We start from the raw sequence: 26883 nt of genomic DNA, 5'->3' as shown, positions 1-26883 counted from the left end.
TTCTCAATTTGTACAACGTGAACCAAAATTATTATTACTTATATCTTTCTTTCCAACCTCTATATTTTCATACAGAATACTGTTAATATTTTTCTTGTGTTTTCCCTAAATAGTAAGGAGATTTGAAATTCTAAATCTTGGCATGATAATGTGAAAACAAGATGATGTGCCAATGATAATTCATTTACTTCTTTAGAAGCCATCCTTTTCCGTTATCCAAATCTCACATTCTTTTTGGTTTTGCTACCATCTTGCATTCCCAATAGCTCTGTTGTTTGTGTCCTTTTTTTAAAATTTAGATCCTATTGCTACTCGTTCAAGATGAAAACCAGCATTCCTCATTATGAGCTGAAGTTATCTAATTACATATAACATGTACCGATTTAATCAACAAGTCATTTCTCAATATTTTCAATTAAAAAGTTCTCTTTAAACTCCTTGCCGTGGCACTCGATAGTTCTAGCGACCTTTGTCCCGACCACAACTCGCTCGGCTGATGAAATGTCCAGTTAACTGTAATCTGCCTTTATCAGGTCCCGTCGGGCATCGTGATACTCCCTTAAGCCTTTGTCTCCCTCTCGGACAAGATGTGTTTTCGGTATGGCCTGCCATTTCAAAGGGGGCCCTCTCTTCTTGACAAAGACCAGAGCCAGCGGGGGCCTTCTGAATGACAATACTTTGAGGAATCAGTTGGTATTTACCGCTGAAGAGGTGGAGTGCATTAAGCCAAGAGACTGATTGTTGTTGTGTTTGCCTTTACTAATTGGCTGGAAGGCAGTAAGCTGCTGATACAATTCACAGGGAAAACACAGATCAGAGGAGGAGACGGGGGGGGGGGGGGGGGGGGGGAAAGGAAAGGAGGAGTGGAAACTGCAGATTAAAAAAATGCATGGTTGGTTGGCCCTCTGTGGGCTGATGAGACCGTTAAGATTATAACGACATGCCAGACAGCCACATGCGGTCAAACCTTGTTTATTCAATATTAAATTATACTGTGTGTATTCCCCAATGCTGAATGAGGTCATAACCCACTTTATCAACTTTGTGTACAATTATATCATCTACACAACACGTATTAACCACCACAGTGGCGAATGATTAAAAGAAGGTTTATTTCAGGATCATCGACAATCCAAAGGGGTCCCTTGTTCTTCACAGAAACCTCAGACAACGTCAATCCAAAATACGAAGGTCCTGTCTAACCGTGGGTACTTGTCTGCTTAGTAATCAGGACAAGCTGTGGGAGGACTTGGCCTGAATTCACAACCCCAATTTCTTCCTCCACAGTGGAAGAAGACCAGGAGGAATAACAGAGGTGGGAACGGTGAGCGATCATTTTTGCTGGTCGAGCAGAAATGTTGCCATACCTGTGATGTGTTGTGAAGAACGGAGGCAAGCCACAGGTCGAAAAGGGACGGCCACTATATTTGTGTGTGTGTGTGTATTTGTGTGTCACAAGTGGACCAAAGGCATACATCGGTTCGGCTTTTGCCGACAAGAGCTGCCCCGAAAACAGAGACGCTACTCATCAACTTTTAGGTCAGAGGGAGCCCAAATTGAGTGTGTGACATACAGCCGAGAAGGAGACAGGAGGAGGAGGAGGAGGAGGGGGGGGACTTGAAATCAATGCGAAAGCCAAAAAGTTGGGCTCTCAAATGGTCATGGTTGAAACCAGTATTCACAGTGAATTTCCGGCCACAGTGCCATGCCTAAGTCCCCTTGATTATTTTCTGGTTCAGGGGTTGCCGCATTTCAAAGCCTCCTGTCTGCCAATGTCTGTGATTCGGTCTTGTTAAGAGGCCTATATTTCAGCAAAGAAACACACATAAAACCGTAAGCGAAATTAAAAGTGACTCTCAATCACAGAGTCCTCAGTCTTCCATTTGGGGTGTGGTGGTGTGGACCTGGACGTTCAGCGGTGTAACCCTGCGACACTGAGTGGGCTGATATTTAAGTGTGTTTTTGGAGTAGAAGGTTAAATTTACAGTGAGAAGGGGAAATTGGGGAAAAGTCTTTTAATGCAAGAGAGCCTCGAAGCTCAGCTGCTTTGAACAGTGAGTAGGTCTTTGTCCTCTGTGAAGATGCTTCAGTGGAAATGCACAATCACTGTCTGTCGAATGGAAAATATCCAAATCAAACTAACCTGAGCTTTTGTATTGAAGAAGATGCTTTTGAGTTAAATCTGAAAGTGATCCAGAATATGATATGAACAATATGCAACAGGAAGACACAATTGCTTGCATCCTATTTGAAATATTTGTTGGATATTTGTAGACACAAAAAGAAAAGGTCATTTTTGATTTTGAGCCATGATAAGGTTATCTAGTATATGCACAAAACAAATTGTGGATTTTTTTAGATTAGATTTTAAAGGGTAATTTTAAATATCAAGTACTCTATGCTTATTTGTTGAATTCATGAATTACAGTTTTTGCTTTATCCACAAAAATAGCCATTTAAATAGCCCAGAGTCTTTGTATTTAATGTGACTTCTTCGCCATTCAAGATGGCGCTGGTGAGTACAGAAAGACTCTGTTTTATTTATTTCAAAATTACTGACATACTTTTTTATTGTTTCTTTTTGTGAAAAATATCCTACTCTATTTATAAGTTGTGTTCTGTAGCTATAGGCACCGAATCATTTCACTGTGTGACTGTGTATGTGACTAATAAACATGATTTAATTTCAAATCACTTGTTTTGCCCCAACAACAGTCCACAACCAAAAGATATTTAATTTACAAAGATATGAACAAAGAATAGCAACAAATGCTCACAATTGAGAAGTTGCTTGATAAATAACAATCGATGAATCGACTAATTGTATCAATACTGATGTTTATTACTTCATATTTAGGAAACTTCTGTGTCCTGTATGTTTGCACTGGATAAAAGTCATGACAGGCAAGTAGCATTTAGTGGGTTTGAAGATTGACCTATCAAATCTTGACAAAAAATAATTGTCCATCAAAACTCCTGCAGGGTATGAAAGGAAAAAAAAATGAAAAGCATTCAGATGAGGGAGCAAGTATCTGTTTCACATAGTCCCTGTCGCTGTTCATGACACTCCCCCCTCCTCCCCCCCCCCCTCATAAGACATGAAAGAGCGAACCTCATAATAAAATGGAATAAACCATCTTCCAAGGTTGAATTATTGTAATTACATGTAATTGAGTGTTTGGCGGCAAAATCATTTCCTCCTCAGATCCCGCATGTACTTTTTGAAAATCACGATCACTTTGTTCTTGGCCCCAGCCACCGATTGACCTTCTCCAATTGCAGTCTTTCCTGAACGGCTGTGACATGAGACAGAGTGGGACTTGGGGGGGGGGGGGTTCTGCGTGCTATGTTGTCACAGGATGAGTTACTCTTCACCAGTTCCATATGGTTTCAGTCATCTGTTGGGCTCATTTCTCTCTCTTTCCCCTTTTCGCTCTGCCTATTTCTAAATACATAAAGCCGTGTGCGACGTTGTAGCCTTGGCCAGAGGCTGGGGTTAAGAATGGCAGAAACCACCAAAACACAAATTAGTTCATGTTTCATTCCAGTGTCTCTGAGGAGTTTGGTTTGTTCTGGGGCAGAAGTACATGCCTGTTCAGTAGACGTGCCTGACGATGCATAATAGTGGCCATTGTTTTCAGGTTGCGCTGGTCAGCCAGCAGCCTCTCAGCAGAAGAGCACCAGTTTAATCGCCCGTAACTGGCGAATTGTCGTCCTGGAAGAGTTTTATTTTGTACATTGTGGGTCAACAAAGATTATACAAAAATCACAGACTGTTATATTGATCTAGCAGAAAATTGCAGTATGTTACCTATGCTACCACAGTATACCATTCTCACCATGAAATAGATTTTCTCAGTGAACCTGCTGACTTGTGCTAACGCCCATAATTCTCCAAGTAATTTCAAGCTCAACATTGCACTTTAAACAGTACAGCTGTCCAGTGAGGATGAGGCAATGGGGCCGAGCAGTGACCTGCTCTGTAAATGCTTCCATGGAGCTTTTTACCCCTCAAAGACCATTGTGTCAGTGTGAATGTACTCGTATGTGTCAGCTCTGTCAAGTTGTAATTGGGTGATCGTGCAGAAGTTGCAAGAAACTATTCAGTGAATCCTCAACGAATGCGTTGAAGTTTAGCTCAGAGGGCGAAGTAATATAATTGTCATTACAGTGGTGACGAAGCGACATGATTCATTCTGACCTGCACAACTTGCTCACACTAAGCATGTTTGTATTTTTGGTTAGACTCTCATACTTCTGTAACAGGATGTGACTTTTTAGTTGAGCCACTTTGTTTTTTCCTTGGTTGACAGGAAAATAAACAATTTTTGGTTGAATGACTGTGACTTCAATTGTTGCCCATAGTTAATATTAAGACTTTGAAAGAAAAAGCAAAAGGCTGAATTTCAGTTCAGATACTTCAAAGAGAGAGAAGAGAGAAGCTTTGCATTGGAAAATATATATGTTTTGCATTCATTATAAGGGGGCAAAGGTCCACCGCCAAACGTGAACCTGTGATTTTGAAGTTGTCACAAGAAATTCCAAAAGACTTTGATTAGTGATAGTAATAAATAGTCGTATAGTGATACAAATGTTTACATCACACAACTTCAGAATAAGTAGCATTACTCAGGGTTCACTGAAAAAGTAGTCATTTGAACCAATAAGAAGTAAAGAGATAATTACATATATTTGACTTTTGGTGGATCACGCTAAAATGCCTCTGATCTTAAAAATAAAAGATTCCTTGAGCTAAAATAGAGAAATTGTAATTCAAGTATTCATAGTCGATTAGTCAGTGGGTATCACGCACTCCGCTTGATTACATGAACTCCAGCTCAAAAGTAAGTTGCGATTGGGAATGTCAGGTTGCCATTTTCTTATGATTGGCTGATGAAAGGTATAATTTGGGACTGCAAAGACAGCAACTTCAAAAGTTTCCAATGCCATATTAGGCTGGAATGTGAAAGCTGTCCAGGCAAAAAATTATCCAATTTTCTACTGGCTTTAATTACAAAGAGGATCCCCTTTCATTGGTGGGTCAATTGCTGTCCATTTCTAAAGACCATTGTGGAAAATGATTAAGTCAAGCACATCCAGAATGCTTAAATCTGGACTGTCTTAGTATAGCCATGCCGTGATTATATCATATTTGAAACTCACATGTACACAGTCTCTGTAAAACGACCTGCAAACTGATGGTAACAAAGAACCAAGAGACATTTTTGTGTCCAACAAGACACAATGATGACACTGATGGCCATAGTCCAATCAATCAGTGTCCAAAAAGTAGTTTCTTCAATAACCATTTTGTTTGTGCATGTGGTGAAGGCTAAAACAAAATAAAATAAGTGGGTAGAGGGTAATTTGCCCTGTAACCGTGCCTTTTCAGAAAGTTTCCCTTTCTTGGCTGTCACCACGCCAGCAAAATAAAAGCATAAATTGTGGTTAATCCCTGGAGCAGAGACATTGTGCCTGAAGCCTGTTGGTAATGGGCAATGCCCTTTCTAATCTAAATAAAGTTAAGCGTTTGTAACAGTGACTGCATTATGGAAAATCCAATTTGTGATTGCAACATCTGTACTGAACCTATGGGTAGTTCTTTGTTGGTCCAAGCAGCTAAACTGCATGTCTTTTCCACGATTACTTTTCCAGGAAACTTACATGTACGTGACCTTGCATGCAATGCTTATGCAAAAAAAATGGGTCCTGGCTATTATAATGGTAAAAAAGAATCAACATCTAAATATTCTCAGACATGCAAACCACATGCACAGATTACAGCACCCTGAGATACTATTGATGCACAAAAAAACCTTTACTTTTCTCACACAGGCACACAGTCATACACAGTATCATCCAGCTCACATTAAAATAATAACAGCTTATTTGCTTAATTGCCATTTGTTTGACAATTAATAGGACAAATACATATATGTTGTTATTGATAATTAAATTACATCAACATGACATTAAAGGAAGAACCTCAGAGGTTTACGACATGAGTCAAACATTTACCTGGCACCAACTCCAAATACCTTTTTCTTATGGGCTCTGAGAAGGCTTCTTCTATTTGTCTCGTTGACATAATGCCAACCAAAGCAAACTCGGTGACTTAATACACCATCCAGGCCAAAGCTTCTCAAACCCCAACTGTCAAATCCTGTCAGACCATATGTCAAGAGGAGAAGGACAAGAAGAAAGGGGACCATTCTCACAGGTTTGGGATGTGTCCAGAGGCTTATTTGTAAGCCTGCAGGGTGTGGCAGGTACGTCTCCACCTAAAAGGTGACAGCTCCCTCCCATGTAATTGCTCTTCATCAGATCAACCTGCATGACATTCCTACAGAGTGTTTCAAGTGACTACTGCCAAAAGACAGAAAGTGGTGGTTGATGGGATATCATTGCGTCGTTAGCTCAGGTGTCAGAAAATACAGCACACTGAGGGAAAACAGCAAACTACAGCAGGAAAAATTAATAACAATAAGCAAGCAACATGCAAAAAAAAAAGCTCTTACACAAGACGGTGTTATTTGCACTAGTGAGACTTCTCTTAACAGAGCGGGGACCATTCTAGCGGGTCAGAGGAAGGATGCATCCTCAGGCAAAGCAGAGATAAGGGCCTTTGATAGAATTAAGCCAACGTCAAAAAGGCAGTAGATGAGTCCTGTGAAGATAAAGCAGCCAGGACTGACAGGTCTGATAATAGTCCAAACAAAGAGAAAGTGGAGATTAAGGGGTTCCTTTTCAGGCAGTTAAGTGGACTGCCCAGAGGACACTCCAAAACATGGCTCATCTGTCAGGGACGGGAGGAATGGATACCATCACTGACGCTAGGGGACAGATGGTATCTAGGAATTCCTATAAAGAATGCTGTACTGTAGTTTTTAGGGTATCATCAGTAGTCTACTTGATCAGCATATTTGCATCTCACAATGTTTAAAAACATTTAGCTGATACAATTAGCTAGAGGAATAAAAGACATAAAGTGAATGCAATGGACGAATATGCACAAATTATATAAAAACGTCAGCTTCCAAGCAAACAGAACTTGAGTGCAAAGTTCAAAGGTCTGACGATATTCATGGCTTGACAATAAAACAACTATGAGTGAAGTTTAAGGGACTGACTTTTAGAGCAGCCATTCCCATCCATGGGTACCTGTCCCCAAGCAACTACCTCTGCAGGTGTCAGAGGGGCCGTGGAAATTTAAACGAACTTAACATCCACGTTTCTGTTGAGAAGGAAACTAAAGAGCCAAATAAGAATACAAATTGTGGTACATTTACAGTAACCAGCAGTGGTGGAAGTACTTTTACTCAAATACTGTACTTATTTGCAATTTTGAGGAACTTGTACTTTACTTGAGTATTTCCATTTTATGCTTATTTTTACTTCCCTAAATAAATTGATAAATGGTGTTTTTCTTATTATTCTACTGTTTTATATAATTGGTAGTGTTTGATAGTATCCAGTTTATATTCTACTGAACGTATTTGAGTGGTGCACGTGAAAGAGTACTTTAAATCATCTGAAAGAGTCGAGGGGGTAGATCAAATGAAAAAGGCTGAATTGGAGAATAAGCTTAACCTGAGAAAAGATGTCTTTTCAACAAAACCTTTGACTCTATGAAATATATTTAGATAAAATCAGTTGTTAAGTAGCAGCCTGTAACACTTTTGCCATTCCCAGTACAGCACATGCTTGCAGCAAGCTCAATTAGTGCGTCTATCCCGTGGTAAGATAAAAGTTAGGAAACTTAAGTATAATAAATGTAGCCGAGCCTTTTCGTACCCATAACCTTAGTCCTCAAAAAGCTGTTCCCTTTCCACAGTTGAAGCTAAAAGAGTGAATGAAAAAAACAAAAAAGTGACGAGGAGTTAATGCTGAGGCGGCCGAAAATGAGAGACAGTCGCAGCACTCAGTTGTAACACAGTCTGGCAAAACACTAACAAAGGAAATGAGCAAACCACACAGCAAATAACAGACTTTTATTCAACACTCTGGGCCCCACTGCTTACATCTGGGTGCCAACTCCCATCACTTACAAATAAACGGATTTATGAGAAATATTACGCACAAATTACTACATTTGTCTAGACAGGACATTATCGTAGCTTTACTTACATGGGCATGACCAAGTTCGGTTTTCATAAATATGTATATTGGTATATGTCAAACATTTACAGCTTCCAAATTCGCACTTAGGACTAAATGGCACGAATCAGTAAATAAACTACATTTCCCACAGTGTAAAACTATACATATGAGTGTATAGTTTTACAGTATAGTTGGCAGATAAACCAAACTCATTTATACTTCCTTCAAAGAATAACTTTGATTTCAAGAATTAAAAAAATGTTACAGTTGAATTACAGCTGTAACATTTTTAAATTAGGTTCAAATAAACATGGTTGTGTGAACTTTAGTAAATGTGTCATTTGTTCTCCTTACACTATGGTTATAGTGTGATATATATACACTTATGTATAGATACATTTATGTATAGATACATAAATATAGTGTGTGTGTCTTATAGCAATATGGCCCTGCCTCAAAGGCCATACACTCCGAAGTAAACTGAAATATTCTCAAGCAAATAGTGAGTTTGCAACAGAATGGAACCGCCAGAAAGCAACAATGCTTAGCAGGCCTCTCAAAAGTACCTGTATAAACTTTATTCTAGAGTAATGTTGATTATATTCAGACGTGTATGTTAAGACTACAATTGATAATGTCCTGTAGGTACAACATGTTGTCCTTCAGTGGCTATTCCGTTTGCTTTTTCATCAGCTTAATTTTCAGTGTGTAATATTCCTCTTGCAGCTTGAGGACTGCCTCTTGTCTTCTTAGCACAGACATTTCCAAATCCATTCGCTCTTGCACAGTTGTGCAGTGCACTGCGGGTGAAGAAGCAGAACAGAGAGCATCCAGGTGTTCTGCAGAAGCAGCAAAGCCAGCAGCATGATGAGTGCTGAAATGCACTGCAAGTGATTTGGGGATGTTAGTAAAATCATTCATTTTTTGTTCTGCTGGAGAAGTGGATGGCTCTGGATATGTGGGGAGCTCAAGCTCTCTCAGTGGATGTTTGTTTGAGAATCGTTCATCTACTCTGTGCTCATTTTCATCTTCATCACTGCTGAAAAAAAAAGATTGTCAATGATAATGTTGGACAATAATATGCATTTCATCCTTAAAGTAGTTAGTTCATCCAAATTACAAACAATATATATATATTCTCACTTCCCTCTTTTATTAATCCAGGTTCTGAGATTCAGGTTCTCTGATTGTGTTTTTGGTGTGCTCCCAGCACTGATAAATTAAATATTATACATTAATGGCAGCAACTCTTTCCAGAAACCATATTCTTGTTACTCTAAATAATCCACAGAGCTCACTGTGAACAGTTTTTCCACTATTTATTTGTCACAATGCTCCACTGAAAACTGTTCACAGTGAGGTTTGTGGATAACACAAATGTAACCAGGACATTCATTTGAAGTGGGAAAATACTGAATGCTTGTTTTGTAATTGGGATGAACAAATATCAATAGCATATTTTCAATAAGTTACTGTATATAAAGTTATGCTTTGTTTCAGTCTAAACAAATAAAACAACGACCTGTTTTGAGTTTCCATCAACTCTGAGATTGAAGAGTCTTCTCTATCGTGTTGCAGCATTTCTGAGAGGTTCATCACAGAAATCACCACTTGAGTCACAGTGCTGAACTGTTCAACGGACAGGCCTTCTATAAATGAAAAGGCATGTCATGCATTCATTAATAATAAATACAATACTATGTATTCAACTCAAACAGTGATGATGTGGATTTGCTTATTTCTTCCTCTGGGTTTTTAACTCAAAATCATCCCCACTTAGCCACCCTCAAGGTGCTGTTTCACCAGTCTGAGATTGCAGATTTAATGACACTGAGCATTAAGACTTTTTTTCTTGCAGATTTTCCTCACCTGCGCCCGCTTGCCTTCTCTGTCGTTTGATCTCCTCCTTTGACTTTGCCAGCAGATTTTCCCACTTTTTGTTACAGTCAGAAACTGTACGTTGAATCTGTGGAAAGGCAGTGTTGATGGATTGGGCTATTTCCTCCCAGGCTTGTCTTTTATCCTGTATTGTAACACCATTGCTGCACTTCCCTCTGATTATGTCTTTCTTCTCCTGCATTAACTGAGCAAGAAGTAGACACTCCTGGTCTGTCCAGTTAGGTCTCCGCTTCCTGCTGGACATCACTTCATGAAGTTGCAGGGGCATTATTCTGGCAATGACAGACACATTTTGATTATATCCAGCCTTCATTTGGTCCCTTATACATATATATATATAGTGATTGCATACAGTGCAGAAAATTCAACACAACTAAATGCAATTATACTATCAAACTAAATAATCTAACTGAAAGGCAAAACCTTCAACCTAAGTCTTTTTTTAACTTAAGTTATTATATTTAAGAGATTTTTTTTATTTTAAGATTTTCGTTACCTGGAACCCAACCAAGGCGAAGAGTAACTTGATTGCAGGTCAGACCTTTGCTGAATGTAAATACTACGAGCTACAGTACACGCTACAGTAAATAATTACTGGTAAAAACCTTAAGGTGAAACGTAAGGCTTTCTTCTCCGTCTCAGGGAAAATCCACAATGTCGCAGGACGATGACGTCGTCACCCGGTGACGTGTCAGTTTGTTTACAGCGGTCTCCGCGCTGCAGCTGCACAGACATGGCTGTGGATATAACTTTACTTTTCAAAGCCAGTGTCAAGACGGTAAAAACCAGGAACAAGGCGATAGGAATAGGCTCTGACTCTACCAAAGATGAGATTTTCAAGAGGAGCGGACCCAAGAGCGGCTTCTCTCGGAAGGCGAAAGAAGTGGTGAGTGTTTCCTCAAGCTAACGTTTAGCTAACTGGGGCTAGCATCGAAACTAACTGACTTTACGTGTACTGACAGCTGAACACGGGGCTGTTTTAATGACGTTGTTGCTCATGCTGTGTTGTAGAACCAGCAGTTAGCCTGTGAAGTGTGTACAGCAGTTTAGACCATTCAATGTGTACCAGCTGTTCACAGTTAAGGCCTCTCTCACCGGTGTAACGTTATAAATCACAAGACAACTTTATTGAATGCAACGTCAAGTAAATGGGAGTTAGGAGTGGATAAAATCCTCTGTCCCAATCTATATTATTTATAACAAATTAATGAAATATCTGACACATAATGGCACTTCACTACATTGATGCTAAGCTCATACATAAATCCAGTATTGCCATAAAGCAGCCATGCGTATGTATTCCTAACATTGCCCAATACACCCAGAGATATTAAATATTAATTCATATTAATGCAAATCTCTGGTAGCTGACACATTTTATAATCTTTAAGTAGATATCATCATCATTGGCCAACCCTAATGGGATGCTTATATCCTCCTAACTGCTGTTACTCTGCAGGTTTAGTTGGAGGGCGTTGATGTGTTGATACACGTGTCAGCTGTATTATCATTTACTGGTTTGATTATTGAGCTGTTCTTATTTAGCCCCATATTTAGATCATGGTGCACAATAGTACACTATAACCGCATGCATTAAAGTGTCCCAGTACTGTCATGTTTAAGGTGCCAAAACTAATTCAATCAGAATGTATTTGCTGTAAGTTGGTTCAGGAAATTCAAGGAGGCAGTCAAATCGCAATGCACCAAAATATAACCTGTCATGACCTTGTGAATGCCAGCAGAACATGATTTCTATATCTTTCATGTTCAAGAAAGAATTTCCCAGTTGTATACAGAAGAAGTATTAACCTTACAGTCTTGAATAAGTATACTTTAATCCTTTTCAGAGCCCTCATTCAAACCACAAACCATAATCATGTCACTCAGTGAGTCAGAGCTTTATTTTCTCCCTTTGAATGTGTTAGTTATCTACTCAAAAAGGGAAATTACTTTTCCTCTGAAGTGTTTTGGTGATGCACTGGTTTTCTATAAATCCAAAATGAATTCAATGTGTTCAAAACAGAGTAACTTTCCACACAGCCAATCACAACAGCCGTCCTTTGTCCGTCTTTCACTGCGTCACTGCTGGTGAGGCTGGGTCGTTGTGTTGGCTTTTAATGCACTCTGTCTGTTTCAAGATGTTTTCATCTTGCAAGGTGCCCAATGTTCTGGCGTAAATGTGCATTGCAGTTAGCAAATGGGGCATGGCTTGAGACTAAAAATCTTACAGTTGCCGTTTGGTCTATTCAACCCATTTGGCACATATCGACATCTTGAACACATGTGATTCTTTCGTCACGTGTTTTGTGTACAGTGCTGCCTGTCTGTATAGCTCATATCTGGACCCATTCACAAAGCATTGAGACATTGATGTTGCCACACAGTTCAAACTATATTTTCTGTCTCAGACATGGCAAAAAAAGTCCTCTTCTGCCCTGCAAGCCGGCTTTGTTACACGCCTGCTTGACCATTATATTCCAACAATCATTCCAACAACTTAAGTTAGTTTACTTCTGAAGAAAACTCAATTCCAAAATGTCATCAACTGGACACAGAGAGATAAAGATAACTGAAATATAATAGCACTCTTAGAAATCACTATTTTTACTTCGGTCAGACTACAGGAATTTTCAAATCAGGATAAATGGCTGCTCTGCTTGAGATCTGGGAAGACAAAAGCTAAGTTGTTAGCTTTTTTAAAAAATAAATCACATTGGGCCAACTGGCCAGACTCAGCCGTTTTATGCCCAGAATATTTTGGGCCAACTGTCGGGTCCGAGCGCCACTGCTCCCTAAACATCGACAGAGCTAGATTCTGGGCTTTGAACCGACCCGGAAAATTGCCCAATGAGATCTAGACTTTAGGCTGCGGAAGCCGAAACATTACTTCTAAAGAGCATTCTCTTCACTCTGTTTAGATTGAGAAGAAATGGCGAGTTTCCCTCACAATGTCCAGAGCTAATTAAAATAGGTTTTCAATCTCAGACAAATGTTCGGCTCTAGGTTGTATTCACATCGTCAGCAAGGACATTTTTACTTCAGTACCTCTGTTGAAAGACGACGTAAAATTGCACATCTTGACCTTAATACTTGGCAGAAGGGCTGCCATTGGTGTTTAATTAGTTCCTGAAAACATCTCAAATTTTATTCTTCCACCGAGGTACGGCGACATCGTCAATGGTTGGCAGTAGGTAGTGGATCATTGGGAACTACAAGGCTTCGCTCCATGTCACGAGAGTTGATCCCCCGCCAGAAGTCCTTGGCCTGACATGAATATCGTACACATCGTAACACAAACCTCTTCAAAGGCACCTTGAAGAACCACTTTACGTTTCCCTCGGGGAGTCGGGACTTTAAGTTGTACCTGATGTCTCCAACCATCAGTCTGAGGCGAACATGAGCCTGGTCACAGCAGCTCTGCACAACTAGCTTTTTGTTATGTTCAGTTACATTTATATTAGAAATGGTGGTTTAATAAAAGCAGTGGTGCTGATTCAAAGAAACCCAAACCTATCCTGTGGTGCCTGCCCTCTGCTCTCTCCCCCCCCCCCCCCCCCCCCCCAGCCGCTGTGTCCCTCACGCTGCAGATATAATCTCTCAAACCATCTCATTGAAGCAGCTTTTGTAGAAATTGAAATTGCGAGCTTGGAATGTCCAGACTGCTTACAGTTATGTCGCGGTTTTCACCCGCAACTCGACTATCAATTCTTCTCTGTACAGACTGAAATAGGCAGCATTTTTTTTGTGTGCAAGTCCCCTCTTCACATGTACGATTCCATAAACATACTGCAATAACATTTTCTTTCGGCTCTCGGACAATTTCTCGGGGAAAGCCGATCCTCCCAAGAGCCAGTGATTAAAGGTGGAAGATCAAAACAGAGAAAATATTAAATTAGGTCCCCAGTAACAATGTTGACGGCCGGCACCTAATGCACAACAGATGTGGGTGCCCTTCAAGACATGCATAACTCTCCCACTGAAGCTTCACAAAAGTAGAAGGAAAACATCAAAGTTGACAAATACACAGTGGTCCCGTGAGTCTTTTTCCTGCTCAAAGAGAAAGGAAATTCAGCATCGTTCAAGGCAACAACAAAACAGGGCCTTGATTGACTAATAAGAGGGCCGGTGTTTACAGGGTGGGGTTTGGTCAGGGGAATCTTTTACCTCATAGGGGGGTCGGTTTGGGGCACTGTGATCTCCATTTCACTGCTCACCTCGTCTCTCTCCGCAGCATGCTGCCCTTCTCGAGTTTAAATGGAGGAGGTCACTTTAAAATTGGTAAATTGTGTGTAGAAAATAGTGCTCGGCTCCCCACTGTGCCCTCGGTATTGGTATTCCAAAATTGGCTCCTTCTCACGGTGTTTTCTTAGAAACCCTGAAAGTGTCGCCATCGGCCAGCACTTAAAAGTATGTTGTGCTGATAGAGGGGGGGGTTCGGGGTCCCTGACCTCCTCCTCCTCCCTGTGACAACTTTCACATTGAAATAGTATGCTTGTATATTCTCAAAACATTTAGGAATCTGTTTTACTTTATATTTTTGTCAGTGACGATCACGTTTCCAAGTCTAAAATGGTTGGTTAAACATTTGGGATTTCATCAAAGTTATGTTTTGGGACTATATGACTCCAAATAATGTCTGATTACGGACATAAAAGTCAACTATTTCCCCCAATGAAATAGACTGGGATATGTTGAATCTGTGATGGAGACCAAACTCTGCACTGTTTTTTTTATGATTCTATTGATGCTGGAGCATGTTGGCAGATCTTTGCGTTTCGATAGCGTACAGCCACAGCAGCAGATGGTATACAGCAATGACATTTACAAGTCGGCATTAATGCCGATCATTTAGGGAATAAAGTGTGGAAATCTAAGATAAGATAAATTAATCCCACAGGGGGGAAATGTTCAGTATTACAGCAGCTAAAGGGATAGTGCAACGAGAGGCATCAGAAAAAACAAATAAGAAATAATTAGTAAAGATATAATAGATAAATATACAGTAAAAAACAAAATCTAAAATCTGCTATAATTGTAGATAGACTGAGTGGTTGACTTCACATTATAGAATAGAATAGAATATTATAGAATTAGAATAGTCTGCTAGAAGCAGGAACCTTCACACGCTGCAGGTGGAGCAGCCTGTCACTAGAGGGGCTGCCCCGTGCTGTTACAGGGTCCTGCATGGGGTGGGACATGTTCTCCATCAGGGACGATGGCTTAGCCACCATTCTCCGTTCTCCCACCCACCTCCACTGGGTCGAGGGGGCTTCCCGGGACTCCGCTGGTCAGTCTGCCCATCTGTCTTAAGGGGCATTTGTGTTTTCTTAAATAAAAGTTATTGTTTGTCAAGTAACAAACTTTAAACATTTAAGGTGAAAGCACAAAGCCTTTAGCTAAAATTTACCAATGTGAATATTCACAAAATAGCCTTACAAATGTCCAAAAATTATTTTAGGGTGTAAAAAAAACAATCATCCATGTTGTAAATAAAAAGCTAAATCCTGACTTTGTTATGATTCTGTCTCATGAGACAAATTTTAAGTGTGAAACCTGTTGTATTTTTAACTCGGTGGAAGTGTGCAATCTGTAATTGTATTTGACATTATTTACAAAACCTCGGCTGGATGGGTAAATGCGTGATAATCCCAAACTTGGCACACAGGTTAAAAACGTCCTCACATGCAGCTGTCAAAGCCGGGACTATACTCTACCAGGACCTCAGCCATGGGGAAGGGATTTGCAGGGATCACCCCGAGATGAACGCGCTGCTAAATGGTCTCTTTACCAGTCGGCCTAATCTTTGCACTGTTTTCCCATGAAAGCCAGGCAAATTGAATTTTGAGGCATCCTGTCAGGCCTGAGCACAAGCTTTGTTATTTAGTTTCAATGCGTGCAACAAAATGCGTTTGCCTGATTCGTGACATGAAAATAAAAGAGGAAGGAAAAAAGTGTTGAAATGCAGATTTACAGATGTATGTCAAACCCTAAATCGTAAGACGGACACCGGAGACTCTGCAGACTAAATAGTTTAAGCCGAACAAAACGTTGCGCTCAATAGACGAGGCTCAATTTTAAACATTTGAACACGTAGGACGACTAAAGCAGCAGCTGTTGGCGCTTTTTGAAGAACGCTGTCAAGCTTTTGTTATTACGCAATCTGAAGTTATTGTGATTTACAATCACTGAAATACTTCCAATGCAGATGACAGCAGGCAGCATACTTGACCCTGACACTTCAAAACACAGAGTCTGAACCATGAAACAGATGTGTGCTCCTCTACTTAGAGACGAGTGGGTTCTTTTGTTCTAGATTAAGATATTAGTACAAGACATGGAGTATTGATTATGTATCGTCATTTCAGGATCATGGCTACACAATGTCCATATTTATTTATTGGTATATTCAAAGCATATAATCATTTTTATGTGTTCAAAGAAGATAAAACAACATTGTAACTGCTCAGCTGCAACAACCCATTGACTTGCATGCAAAAGTAAGGTGGTTGCTGATACACTGCAAGAGACGCCATCCCAACCTAAATCAAAGATGTGTGCAGTTTCAGATTTTATAGTTTAAAAGAGGAAGTAAGGCTTGATGTGTGTATGGGGATTTTGGAGCAAATCAGTTACTTTATATTGCGGTATTAATACAAAAGTAATCTTAATTCTATATGGAGACACTGAATGAGAGGAAGGGAGGGAGTCTGTTTATTTACCGATAAATAGACTGTAAAAAAATGTCGTGAATATTACATAAATTACATTTTGTATCCATGTATGATCTGATCAAAAATTAACAAACACCACGACTGTATACAAGCGCTGCTTACTATGAAAACACAGTAATACTACTTTAGCGCATATCAAAAAAGGGTCAAAAACCCCGTTCATGAATAATATCAAAAGTCTTCTTTGATGGCACTTTTTTGTTTGTTTATGGAGCTGACTAAAGCGTACGTACTGCGAGAAGACAAAACTAAACCCGTTGGAGAGTCAGACATAAACATGATAATAAAACCAGCATGTGGCAGAGTCTTCTCCACCGAAGCATCCTCTCTCTGTCAGGCCCACGTACCCAGAAACACAACATAGCATGGCGTCAGCGGGGATCGCCCTCGGTCAGGACACACAGGGTCTTGAACCGATGCCGGGGCACTCATCATCGAATTCTGTCAGTTACCTGGTTTTAACATAACAAAGAGCCATCCAAGCTCTTTAGAAGATCTGTTAGCTAAGCCGTTTCTCTTTTCTTCCTCGTAATAATCCCCCCTGATGGTTTGTTTGGGCTCAATCGGGGCTGGAGGGGAAACGGGGGAAAGGAGAAAGTGAGGAGGTAAAGTGGGGGTCTTTGATGATGACGAGATTAGACGTAGCCCGGCAGACTGTCTCCTGCCGTCACTGCGAGCTCTGCCTCACACACACACACACACACACACACACACACACAGCTATGCCGGTTGCACGTATTTCACACGCACACACTCTCATATAGCTACATACACACACACACACGTATACGTATACGGTGAGCCACATGCACAAGGCCACCCCCTTCCTCATTGTTGAGGAATTACTTGCTCTTTAGGGTCTTAAGTTACAAGAGCAATTGATCCCTCTGACCCCCTGCAAACCCTTGAGGTTGTGCTGGGAATCCGAGCTCCAATGTATACACACAGGAGACAGCTCAACCCCCAGAGCAGCACTCTTGACACTCCCCGGCACCCCCACAACACACACACACACACACACACACAATGCACTCTTTTATTTTTTTAATTGTGTCTTATGTCCCAACGCTGTGGATTTAGCACTGCCTGCTGGTCAAAAGCTGCAGTGCAGTGGACAGAGTTCTGCAGGCAAATATATTTTGTACATAAATAAAAAGCTGAAGCCAAGTACTACTTGCAAGCAGAAAATATAGTTTATAGTACAATATGAATTAGTCATGCCTTGTAGCGGGTTGTGTTTTCCACTTTGTGGCAGACCAACTCTCAAAAACAGTTACTGAAACTCCACAGTTGTTTCTTTAGTTTTTCTTAGATAAAGGGGTCAAAGGCTTAATAAGATAATTTCATGACAATCTGCCACATCTTCAGCACTCAAAGGCCTGGGCAAATTTAGTCTCCTTTAAAAATCAAATAAATACATTGACCGGAGGTTTACAAATTGACATTAAGGCAAGAAATGAACGTTTCTTTTTATTATCCATTTATCTGCAGCTTATTGTCTTGTTTATAGAATGTCAGCAAATAGTAAGCAAGTTCCCCATAAAAAGTCTTATGTTCTCCGACGCACATTCCAGGCATCAAACATATTTAGTGCACCATCATAGACAAAGAAAACCACCAAAGAAAAATCACTTTCGAGACGATGGAGCCTTTTTGTTTGTTTATTATCAAGATAGTTGTTAATTAATTTGTGGTCTGTTGGCTAATTGATTAATCGACTAATTATTTCATCTGTAGGTCACATGAAATACTTTAGATTAGATTTGAGTGTTTGATCTTGGAGGTGAGATAAATGATGAATCACTACTGAAAATGAAGCACGTACTAAGATGTCACAACGAACACTATTTCTCAATGAAACATCTGACGACCAATGGGTCATTCGTCTCTACTGTAAGAGACGTATTGGAATGGCTGAACGCATCATTTAATTGCTGAAGAAAACATTATTTCTAAAAGACGTCTAATTTGTTCTAACCCGCTGGATCACCCAGAACATTTGGGCTACATTGCCGTAGTTTTATCAATCTTGCAGGAGTTTCGCTTCAAAGTTCCCTCATTCCCTGAGACACTACATAATGGATAATGTTTTTGAAAGACTTTGAACCATAATAAAGGTTCTCTTCTCCCCTCTGAACCTCCCTCTAAGCTCAACTGCTCCGAACAACAATTAACTCTTGACCTCAAATAATTGTATTATTACAAGGGTCGGCTTGCCTTAACAGCCCTTTCCTGAGTTAGTGCCCCACAGCAGTGACGTACGTCACTGAATTACCTTCTAAACCAAAGAAGGAGTTCTACGTTTCTAACAAATTGCTCCGCTCTGTTTGTCTTGACACCTTCTCTCAGCGTCGAGAAACGTGTCGGCTCAAATAAAACACCGCTTCAGGTCACCGTGACGCTAGGAACGAATGTTTAGAGACATTATTGGACCCCCTCCCCCCCTCACAGCCAAGGCAATTTGATAATTGAGGTTGTTAGAGTGAAAAAGCTGAAGGCTGAAGACAGTGATGTTATGCTTTCAAAATCTCCCGTGCTCCGGGGTCGCTGTCACAGTCGGACTCATTGTGTCAGTTTTCAATCCTCGGCCTGTCTGAGTTCTGTCTCCTTGTGGATCCAACAGAGCCCGCTGTGTGCGCGTTCACACCCACTTGCAGCCTGCCAGCAGAGCTCTGTGGACAGGGAAGCAATTTGGTCTTTTTTAATATTTGACCGAATTACAGGAGCAAATATTGGATTGAACCAAGTTTCCTCTAGTTTGCCTGAGCACACACACGCGCTTTGGACATTTTCTCCGTGATAAATAGTAACCGATCGTGAATTTAAAGCTTATTAGAGATAGCTCTGTCAGTGCTCTGTGTGCCGCCGCTCATGGTTTTATTTACGAGAGCTGTTTGACGAGGAAATTGCAGGTTTGATTTCTGCATGTCCGTGACTTGATGACTTGTCAAAAGCAAATATTGAGAATTCACAGAGACAGACAGACATTGGTCGCCTGTCACATCCAATAAATACAAAATGCTGTGTTTACTCTGGCTCTGTCTGAATGTAGTCGGGAGAAAATAGTTTCCTGGTACAAGTCTAAAAAACCCCTCTTTCTTAAGCCGTTGACATATGTGAAGGGGCATCTGAGGCGTAGCATTTAAAGAGACTCGTCGACACGAAGGTAATCAAGTAATGCTTCTTCTCACTTTATCTCGGCAGATCTCGAACATCACCAAGCTCAAAGACTTTCTGCTGCAACACAGGAAAGATTACGTGAGCGCCGGAAGGTAAGCCACGGCAAACAGTCCCAGTTAATCCACCACAATCAACAACAGCAGCTGGTAAAACCCTTCAAGGCTGCAAGGGGAGGCCAGGAAAGAGACAAACACTTTGATTCTGAGTCAATTCAGAGAGGGTCAGGAGTCAGGGCTACTTGAAGGTATCGTCAAATCTGTCTCCTGTGTGTGCGTGTGTGTGCGTGTGTGTGTGTGTGTGTGTGTGTGCGTCTGCTGGCACAAGGTCAGCAGCGAGTAGGGTGGTCTGTGGCGGCAGCCTCCAGTCTAATTGTCTGGAATAATTGAGCTGCAAGCAAGCGAAGAACAAATCACGCCCTGAGACTAATCCAAGCCCCCCTCTGTGTCCTGTAGGTGTGGGGGGGGGGGGGTGTGAAGTAGCCTCTGTTTCGTTAGGTTTGTTGATGAAGCCTCAGCAGAACCGATTAACTAAACATTAGAGATGTCAGTGGGTGGAGTGCAGCAGTATTTAGTGGTGGGAAAAGCCATCAGTTGTGGTGTAAGTCTCGTCTGCAGTCGGCCTCTCCTGTCTTCCAATTTTCTTATCAACTTCCGTTTTTCCTCCTCTCTGTGACTTTGCCTGACAGAGTGATGAAACACTGCGGATTAAACTAAACTCCCTTCCAAATGTTTATCAAACTAGTCAATCATTTTACACGAAGTCTGGCTGGGGTTAAATTAACAGCCTAATCGATTAGAATATATTGTTATAACATGTTATGAGAGTAACCGAACCAAAGATCCTTCTCTCGGTCACCGTAAGTATGATAAAGGACGATTTGTTCAGCTTTCATCACTGCGTCGTTTGTTTTATTTAGAGGCTCCTCGGAATGGTTATCTTCATTATCAATTAATCTGTTGATTATTTTTGTCTGTAAGATGTCATTAAATAGCGACAACATGTCCATCGCAATTTCCCAGAATCCAATGCGATTATGTCCAACCGACTGTCCAATTCAAAAAGTTATGATGTAAACCAGAAACTGTTGTTATTTATGCTAATTTAAAAAAAAAAAATGTCAGCTCTGGTTTTATCATACGTATATATTCCTAATTCAAGTTCTTCCAGTTTTATTAAACCAATCAAAGTATTTCAGATTGTCACAAGCCCTTTACAAATATGCATGTCTTGTATACAACACACGTTTGTTCTGAAAGAGTATCGTTGTGTGCCAGAAGTCCACCAGAGGGAGACAGTGGGTCTCAAGACGCACCACTGCCTGACAGCAAGGTCCTGTGTTTGAGTTCCACGGATGCTCATTTCTGTGTGGAGCTTTATGTTCTCCTCAGATTGTTTCAATTTCCTCCGAAAGTAACAAAACGTGAGCTCAGCTGAATGGGGAAACTCGTAACTTGCCCGTTTGTGGAAGCTTTAATGTTCAGAGGTGGGCCTGCCGTCCGCCCAGTGCATGATGGGATTGGTCTCTGTTCCACATGGAGGTGAAGGGGGTGCAGAACTTGGTTGAAGTTAGACATGAATAGTCGGGAGGAGCAAGGCATCTGTCAGTATTTAGGCCACTTGTAATAGAGCTGTGCTCTAAATAGTCTTTGTTTGGATAACAGTCAAACGTTGAGCTTTGGATACATGCCCACAAAGTATTTCAACTTACTGTGGCTGTTCTTGTGTGTTTCACAGTCTCATCTCGTCAGATCTAACCCGTATGACGGACAATGAACGAGACCAGATTGACCAGGATGCTCAGATCTTCATGAGGACCTGCTCCGAGGCCATCAAGCAGCTACGCAATGAAGGTGCGCGCTTGTTTTACCGTGCAGCACGTGAACTACTTTAGAGATATCATTGGAAATGTAAAGTATGCTTCCAGGTGGTAGTTTTGTCTCGCATTGACTTTCAAAACATCAGCAGGTGGCTGGAAACACACTAGTTTTTGTCTGTAATAAAGAGAATGTTTTAATGTCACAATAGCGGCGCAGCAGGTGACATCAGCCCAGATAAAGGAGCACAGAGGGGCAGTGCTGGACCTCATTGAAATGTTTCTGAGAGGTGAGTTCATGCAACTCTTTACAATGTAAACCGTGTGCTCCTGTGGAGTGTGATGTAGGAATCCATTGACTGCATGGCAGCATCACGTCTATCTTGTTTTGTTTTTAAGGAGTATGTAAGCTGTACTCTGAACAGAGGGCCATCCGAGTCAAGAGAATGGTGGACAAGAAGAGGCTGTGAGTGTATATATGCATACTTCATTCACAACATTTATTATTTACTTCTAACAAGTTGCTCCTGATTCACATGACCCTGTGCTATGTGTTTTCAGGTCGAGACTGGCCCCAGAGCACCGCAGTAAGGTGCAGAAAACGCCGGTGTTGGAGCCCAAAGAGGAGAAGACTGTCAAGGAGGAAAGTCCTGGTGAGTCAGTAAGTCCCCTGAGACACTGGGCTCTATTTCTGTGGCGGCACAAGCGACCCTGCTACTTCATGTCCGTGCTGTACTGACTGCTTCTCTGCTGCTTTGGTATTTTTGTGTATTTAGCTGTTTCTGTTCCCTGTAAAGTAAAGTGCATGTTTCCTTGCATTCTGTGCACTATGTAAATATAAAATGAAACACTTTGGCTAAACATAGTGCAGTGTACTGCATCAACGATGGGTGAGTGATTTCTTTACGTGGTATTTAAGTGCTTCCCTTCGTTATTTACATTTCTGCAGACAGCTGAAGGCAGCAGGGGCCGACCTTTCATCTGCAGCGTCTGATTTAAAAAGTTCCGTGCCGCAGCGCTGCACCATTAAGCCTGATGATTCACTGTGGGTCCTTGATTAAAGCACAGCCAGTAACTTTTAATATGCAGGTTTATGCAGTCCGAACCATCAGGTGTTGGGAATTCAAATGTAGAGTCACAGTTCACGGTAAAAGGTTTAAGATGAGATTCCTCAATGTCAACGTTCCAGGTCCTCTCGACATCACTTCACATTCTCATCTTCATCCCAAAACACTGGAACAGCTGCATGTGTCCTCAACTTCGTTCCAACTCTTCCGTCAACATTAGTGTGACACTTTTAATTATAAAGTGGCTTTTTAATGGCATTGTGATGTCTTACAGCTTGATTATGACAGCAAAGGTTTTGGCTAACTTTGACAGTAGCGTGTCAACAAGTCTTCATTGTTATTATCTCGTTAATAGGATTGTTAAGTGAACCCTGAACGCTGCTTTGAGGCATTACCTCCTCAATCTTATTATCAAATTAAGAGACAAAAGCTGAAGGCTCCAAAATAAATGTTGCACATTTTAATCAACTTTTGCTGTACTCCCATCTAAATAAATCCATCTCAATAACCGCTCAGGGTTACATTTTCCCTTTCAAAGAGAATTGGCTACTTCATGAGTGGTTCAGATGAACAAAGTGAACGACTGAGTAAGTGATGACAGACACATTGAGAGCTTTTCCTTCCTGCAGAGAAGAGTGTGTCGGAGGTCCTGGACAACCCTGTCAACCTGTGGGAGGAGGACCACGTGGAGGACGAGCTGTCTCCTGAGGAGATCCAGATGGTGAGGCGCCATCATTATTCATCATTCATGTCGTACAGTATATGTAGATTTGTGTGATTCGTGCCTGTTTGTTTCTTTGTTTGTATATTTATTTTGCAGGGACAATGCACACCAATCAACTGTAAGTGAGCCAGAGTTAGCCAGAGAGGCTAATTTCCATCTGCTGTCCCCGGCCAGATGTTTGAAGGCAGCCTAAAATTACAAAATTTCAACTGAAAATGGAATTAAAATTCATAGAGTACACCTATACTTAGACAACTTCTAAATGCACAGGGACTTGGTAAAACACATTCATTGCTTCACTGAGAAGGTTTTCAGTGAGAATGACATTTTTTGAATTAGCCAGTTCAGCTAATTTTCCAGAGGGACCCCCTCAGACGTTTGTGGTTACGGTATAGTGTAACATGCAGTTAATTCTAACTTCTAATTGCCCCATGTCATGTTTAAATGTTAGGCATCTCAACACAATTGATGAAGATGTTTCATTATTGTGTGTTTCCGTCTAGTTTGAGCAGGAGAACCAGAGGTTGGTGAGTGAGATGAACAGCCTGGTGGATGAAGTGAGGTGAGTCCAGCTCGGCACACGTGTTACTTTCCCTCTTTTTTCCTAAATCTCTTCTAATCAACACATCTATCACCATGGGATGTCATTCATTTCATTCTGTTCACACATCTGTATTGTGAATCAGGGAAGTGAAGCGTAAAATGATTTACTGGTGGTGATCCAGAGATCCATTACACCGCCCTAGTGATTGAGATGCCAGGTCAGCAAGACAACAACTACGTGAAATCGCACATGTCCATCCATGCGGGATTAAAGGAACCCACGGACAGGTGTTTGCAGATGAAATTGCTACCGTGGTAGCCAGAGAAAACTAGCTTGTTTTGTTCCAAATGGGACAAAAATTGTCCTACGATGACAATTGCATGCCCCTGTAATACTAATGCCACCTGAAAGTGCTTCAACGAGCTAGGCACTCTTATTTTCATGGGGTATGTCGAGCATTTCTTTTGTGCATTTCAGGCAAATCGAGGGGAAGGTGGTGGAGATCTCTCGACTGCAAGAGATCTTTGCAGAGAAAGTCCTGCAACAAGTGAGCTGAGTTCCTGCCATTTCATTCACCTGAATACTTTGTTTGCGAGAAGCAGCTTGAAGTTGAACTCATTTGTCCGTTTCACTTTCCGTGACAGGAAACCGAGATAGACGGCATTCATCAGCTGGTTGTGGGTGCTACAGAAAACGTCAAAGAAGGCAATGAGGATATACGAGAGGTAACGTCACTAATCTATTCTGCATGTGGTATTCAAACTTTATATTGTGTTTTCCATTGGTTCATGTTAATAAATCTGTAATGAGCAACTTTGTTTATTTGACAAGGCAATCAAAAACAACGCTGGCTTCCGGGTGTGGATCCTGTTCTTCCTGGTCATGTGCTCCTTCTCTCTCCTCTTCCTGGACTGGTACGACAGCTAACACAACCAGCCAGAATGGACTCTATGTTCGACAGGAAACCGTCTGGCTCTGGCACATATCGGTTATCTCGCAAAGAGGTGATGATGGCAACACTGAGACTGACTGTACAGTTTACCATGCTGGAGCTGGTGTGCAAAGTGCTCTTCGTGAAGATTCTGTGTTCAAGTGGACATGGCAGTTCGTCCTTCCCCCGATGCTAACTATCTAAATAGTGTTTGTCCAGTGCTTTCAGGGCTTCCATGTTTAATTTGTCCTCTTTTAAGTGTTTTTATAGCAAGACACTCCGTCTTTCTTTGCCACTAAAAGCAGCGATGATGGTTTGAACTACTTTCTTATCCCCTTTGGAACAGACTGAAGGATACTGTTCAGACTGGCATTACTATTACTGTCACATGTACACTATTTGAATAGATTATACATGTGTGTACGTCATTGACACGTAAATTATACTTCACTGTCAAATCCTGATGAATGTTTTTGCTTTACAGGCAATTATGGGCAGCAGAGCAATTTATTCGATATATCTATCACGGCATAACTGTACTGACACCGCATCCGCATTCTAGTAAAACTAAGCAATCGTCTTAATTTAATTCTGTGTCTTTTCTTTACTTGAGGGTATCAATTTATGACCGTTTTTTCATATTCATGTCAAGCTTTCAGATAACATCCAGAGCAGCAGAACGGCACAGCCTGCCCTGCTTCATGTCAGCCAACAAAAGAAGCTGTCGACAGGAGATTTGATTCACAGCCTCCTGATGTTTCTGCTAATCTGTTTATTAGGATTAACCTATATCCTAGTTAAAGCATTACAGCGCTTTGAATTATTTTTCCTTTGATCTCAACTCAAGGGAGCTGGAGCTGTTAACTGCATTTATTTTCTGCACCGAGGGGGGTTCCAGCATCACTGACGAGATTTACTCTTGGAGTAGTTCATGAAAATGTTCTTATTCATATATGCAATCCACTTGGGACACAGGTGTGAAATGTGGGCACTTTATTTCAGTTTTTCATTTAACATTTTTTTTTATGTAGCAAATGCACTTCAATGGTAATCGTTACATTGTTTGAAAAAGGTACAGTTTTAGGTTTCATGACAAACGCAGAAAATAAAAGCAACAGGACAAGCGACTACTGTCAGATTGTTCCACTACATCAACCTAAGTCTAGTGTCTGTGATGGCTGCCAACAGCCATCTATGGGGACATTAATCAATGCAAAGCATTGCACAATACAGTGTCTTCACTAGCAATGCAAAAAACACATTCAATACAGTAGCATAAAAGGTATGCTATGAAAAGTAACCATTGAGTGGCCAGCAAAGAAAAAAAGCACACGGTGTTCACAAAGAGTTCAAATGAATGGAGACAATCATTAATGCTGGTTGAAAAGACTTGATGCATCAAATACTAAAAACTCCTTAACAGCGCTATATGCAGGGAGCCGTATGGGCTGCGTCAAAACAACACAATTAAAATAGATCTTTTTTTTTTTTCCCGCTGGTTAAAAGGTTTCCTCCATGTCAAGCCTCATTTATTCACAATATCATGACGGTAAAATATTCTACAGAGATGACCTCTGTGGGCAAATTTGCTGCACACTTTGTCGCTTCATGGGAAATGTACCACTGGACCTCATGAGGTCCGACATGCAATATCAGTACTTGATCTATTTCAAAAGAAACGGGTTCAAAACCAACTGAAGAGTTGTGCGTGCATGTGCGTTAAAACAAGCAACGCAGACACAAGATGGTTCACAGTCATTTCACAAATGTGAGTACTAAAGTGAGTTCTGTTACATGTGTATGTACAAAGAGTGTGTGTGTGTGTGTGTGTATATATATGTACAAAGAGTGTGTGTGTGTGTGTGTGTGTGTGTGTATGTGTGTGCGTGTTTGT

At 41.0% G+C, this 26883-nt stretch overlaps 2 protein-coding genes across 6 annotated transcripts; one reads left to right on the top strand and one right to left on the bottom strand.

Moving 5' to 3' along the window:
- Window positions 1-7976: 7976 nt before the first annotated feature.
- LOC142954720 (uncharacterized) lies at window positions 7977-10710 on the bottom strand. Its single transcript, XM_076095919.1, has 4 exons — window positions 10496-10710; window positions 9970-10271; window positions 9623-9749; window positions 7977-9136 (listed from the first exon to the last, which is right to left on the bottom strand). Exons 2-4 carry the CDS (start codon window positions 10265-10267, stop codon window positions 8770-8772), a joined length of 792 nt encoding a protein of 263 aa, XP_075952034.1. The 5' UTR covers window positions 10268-10271; window positions 10496-10710; the 3' UTR covers window positions 7977-8769.
- On the top strand, window positions 10680-26116 carry stx18 (syntaxin 18). 5 transcript variants are annotated; one of them, XM_076095916.1, is made up of 12 exons: window positions 10680-10885; window positions 19935-20002; window positions 21645-21760; window positions 21936-22013; window positions 22123-22189; window positions 22285-22384; window positions 23420-23511; window positions 23611-23632; window positions 24018-24076; window positions 24536-24605; window positions 24703-24783; window positions 24890-26116. In XM_076095916.1, the coding sequence occupies exons 1-12, from the start codon at window positions 10733-10735 to the stop codon at window positions 24983-24985; spliced, it is 1002 nt and encodes a 333-aa protein (XP_075952031.1). In that variant the 5' UTR covers window positions 10680-10732; the 3' UTR covers window positions 24986-26116. The 5 variants fall into 5 exon arrangements, with proteins under 5 accessions (XP_075952031.1, XP_075952028.1, XP_075952029.1 ...); XM_076095913.1 differs by having other exon boundaries at window positions 23611-23698; XM_076095914.1 differs by lacking the exon at window positions 23611-23632 and having other exon boundaries at window positions 10682-10885; window positions 22285-22376.
- The last annotated feature ends 767 nt before the right edge of the window (window positions 26117-26883 follow it).

The sequence above is a fragment of the Anarhichas minor genome, unplaced genomic scaffold (assembly GCF_050575085.1).
Source record: "Anarhichas minor isolate MPS153535 unplaced genomic scaffold, ASM5057508v1 ptg000021l, whole genome shotgun sequence".
Classification (NCBI taxonomy): Eukaryota; Metazoa; Chordata; class Actinopteri; order Perciformes; family Anarhichadidae; genus Anarhichas; species Anarhichas minor.
This window is presented reverse-complemented; position numbering and strand designations above follow the sequence as displayed.

Coding starts and splice junctions, on each gene's coding strand:
- LOC142954720 (XM_076095919.1), bottom strand. CDS start 10,267: ATGCCCCTGCAACTTCATGAAGTGATGTCCAGCAGGAAGCGGAGACCT. Junction 9,750..9,969: donor GAGAAGGCAAGCGGGCGCAG/GTGAGGAAAATC, acceptor TTTCATTTATAG/AAGGCCTGTCCGTTGAACAG. Junction 9,137..9,622: donor TTGATGGAAACTCAAAACAG/GTCGTTGTTTTA, acceptor TTTTTTCAGCAG/TGATGAAGATGAAAATGAGC.
- stx18 (XM_076095913.1), top strand. CDS start 10,733: ATGGCTGTGGATATAACTTTACTTTTCAAAGCCAGTGTCAAGACGGTA. Junction 10,886..19,934: donor CTCGGAAGGCGAAAGAAGTG/GTGAGTGTTTCC, acceptor TTATCTCGGCAG/ATCTCGAACATCACCAAGCT. Junction 24,077..24,535: donor AGCCTGGTGGATGAAGTGAG/GTGAGTCCAGCT, acceptor TGTGCATTTCAG/GCAAATCGAGGGGAAGGTGG.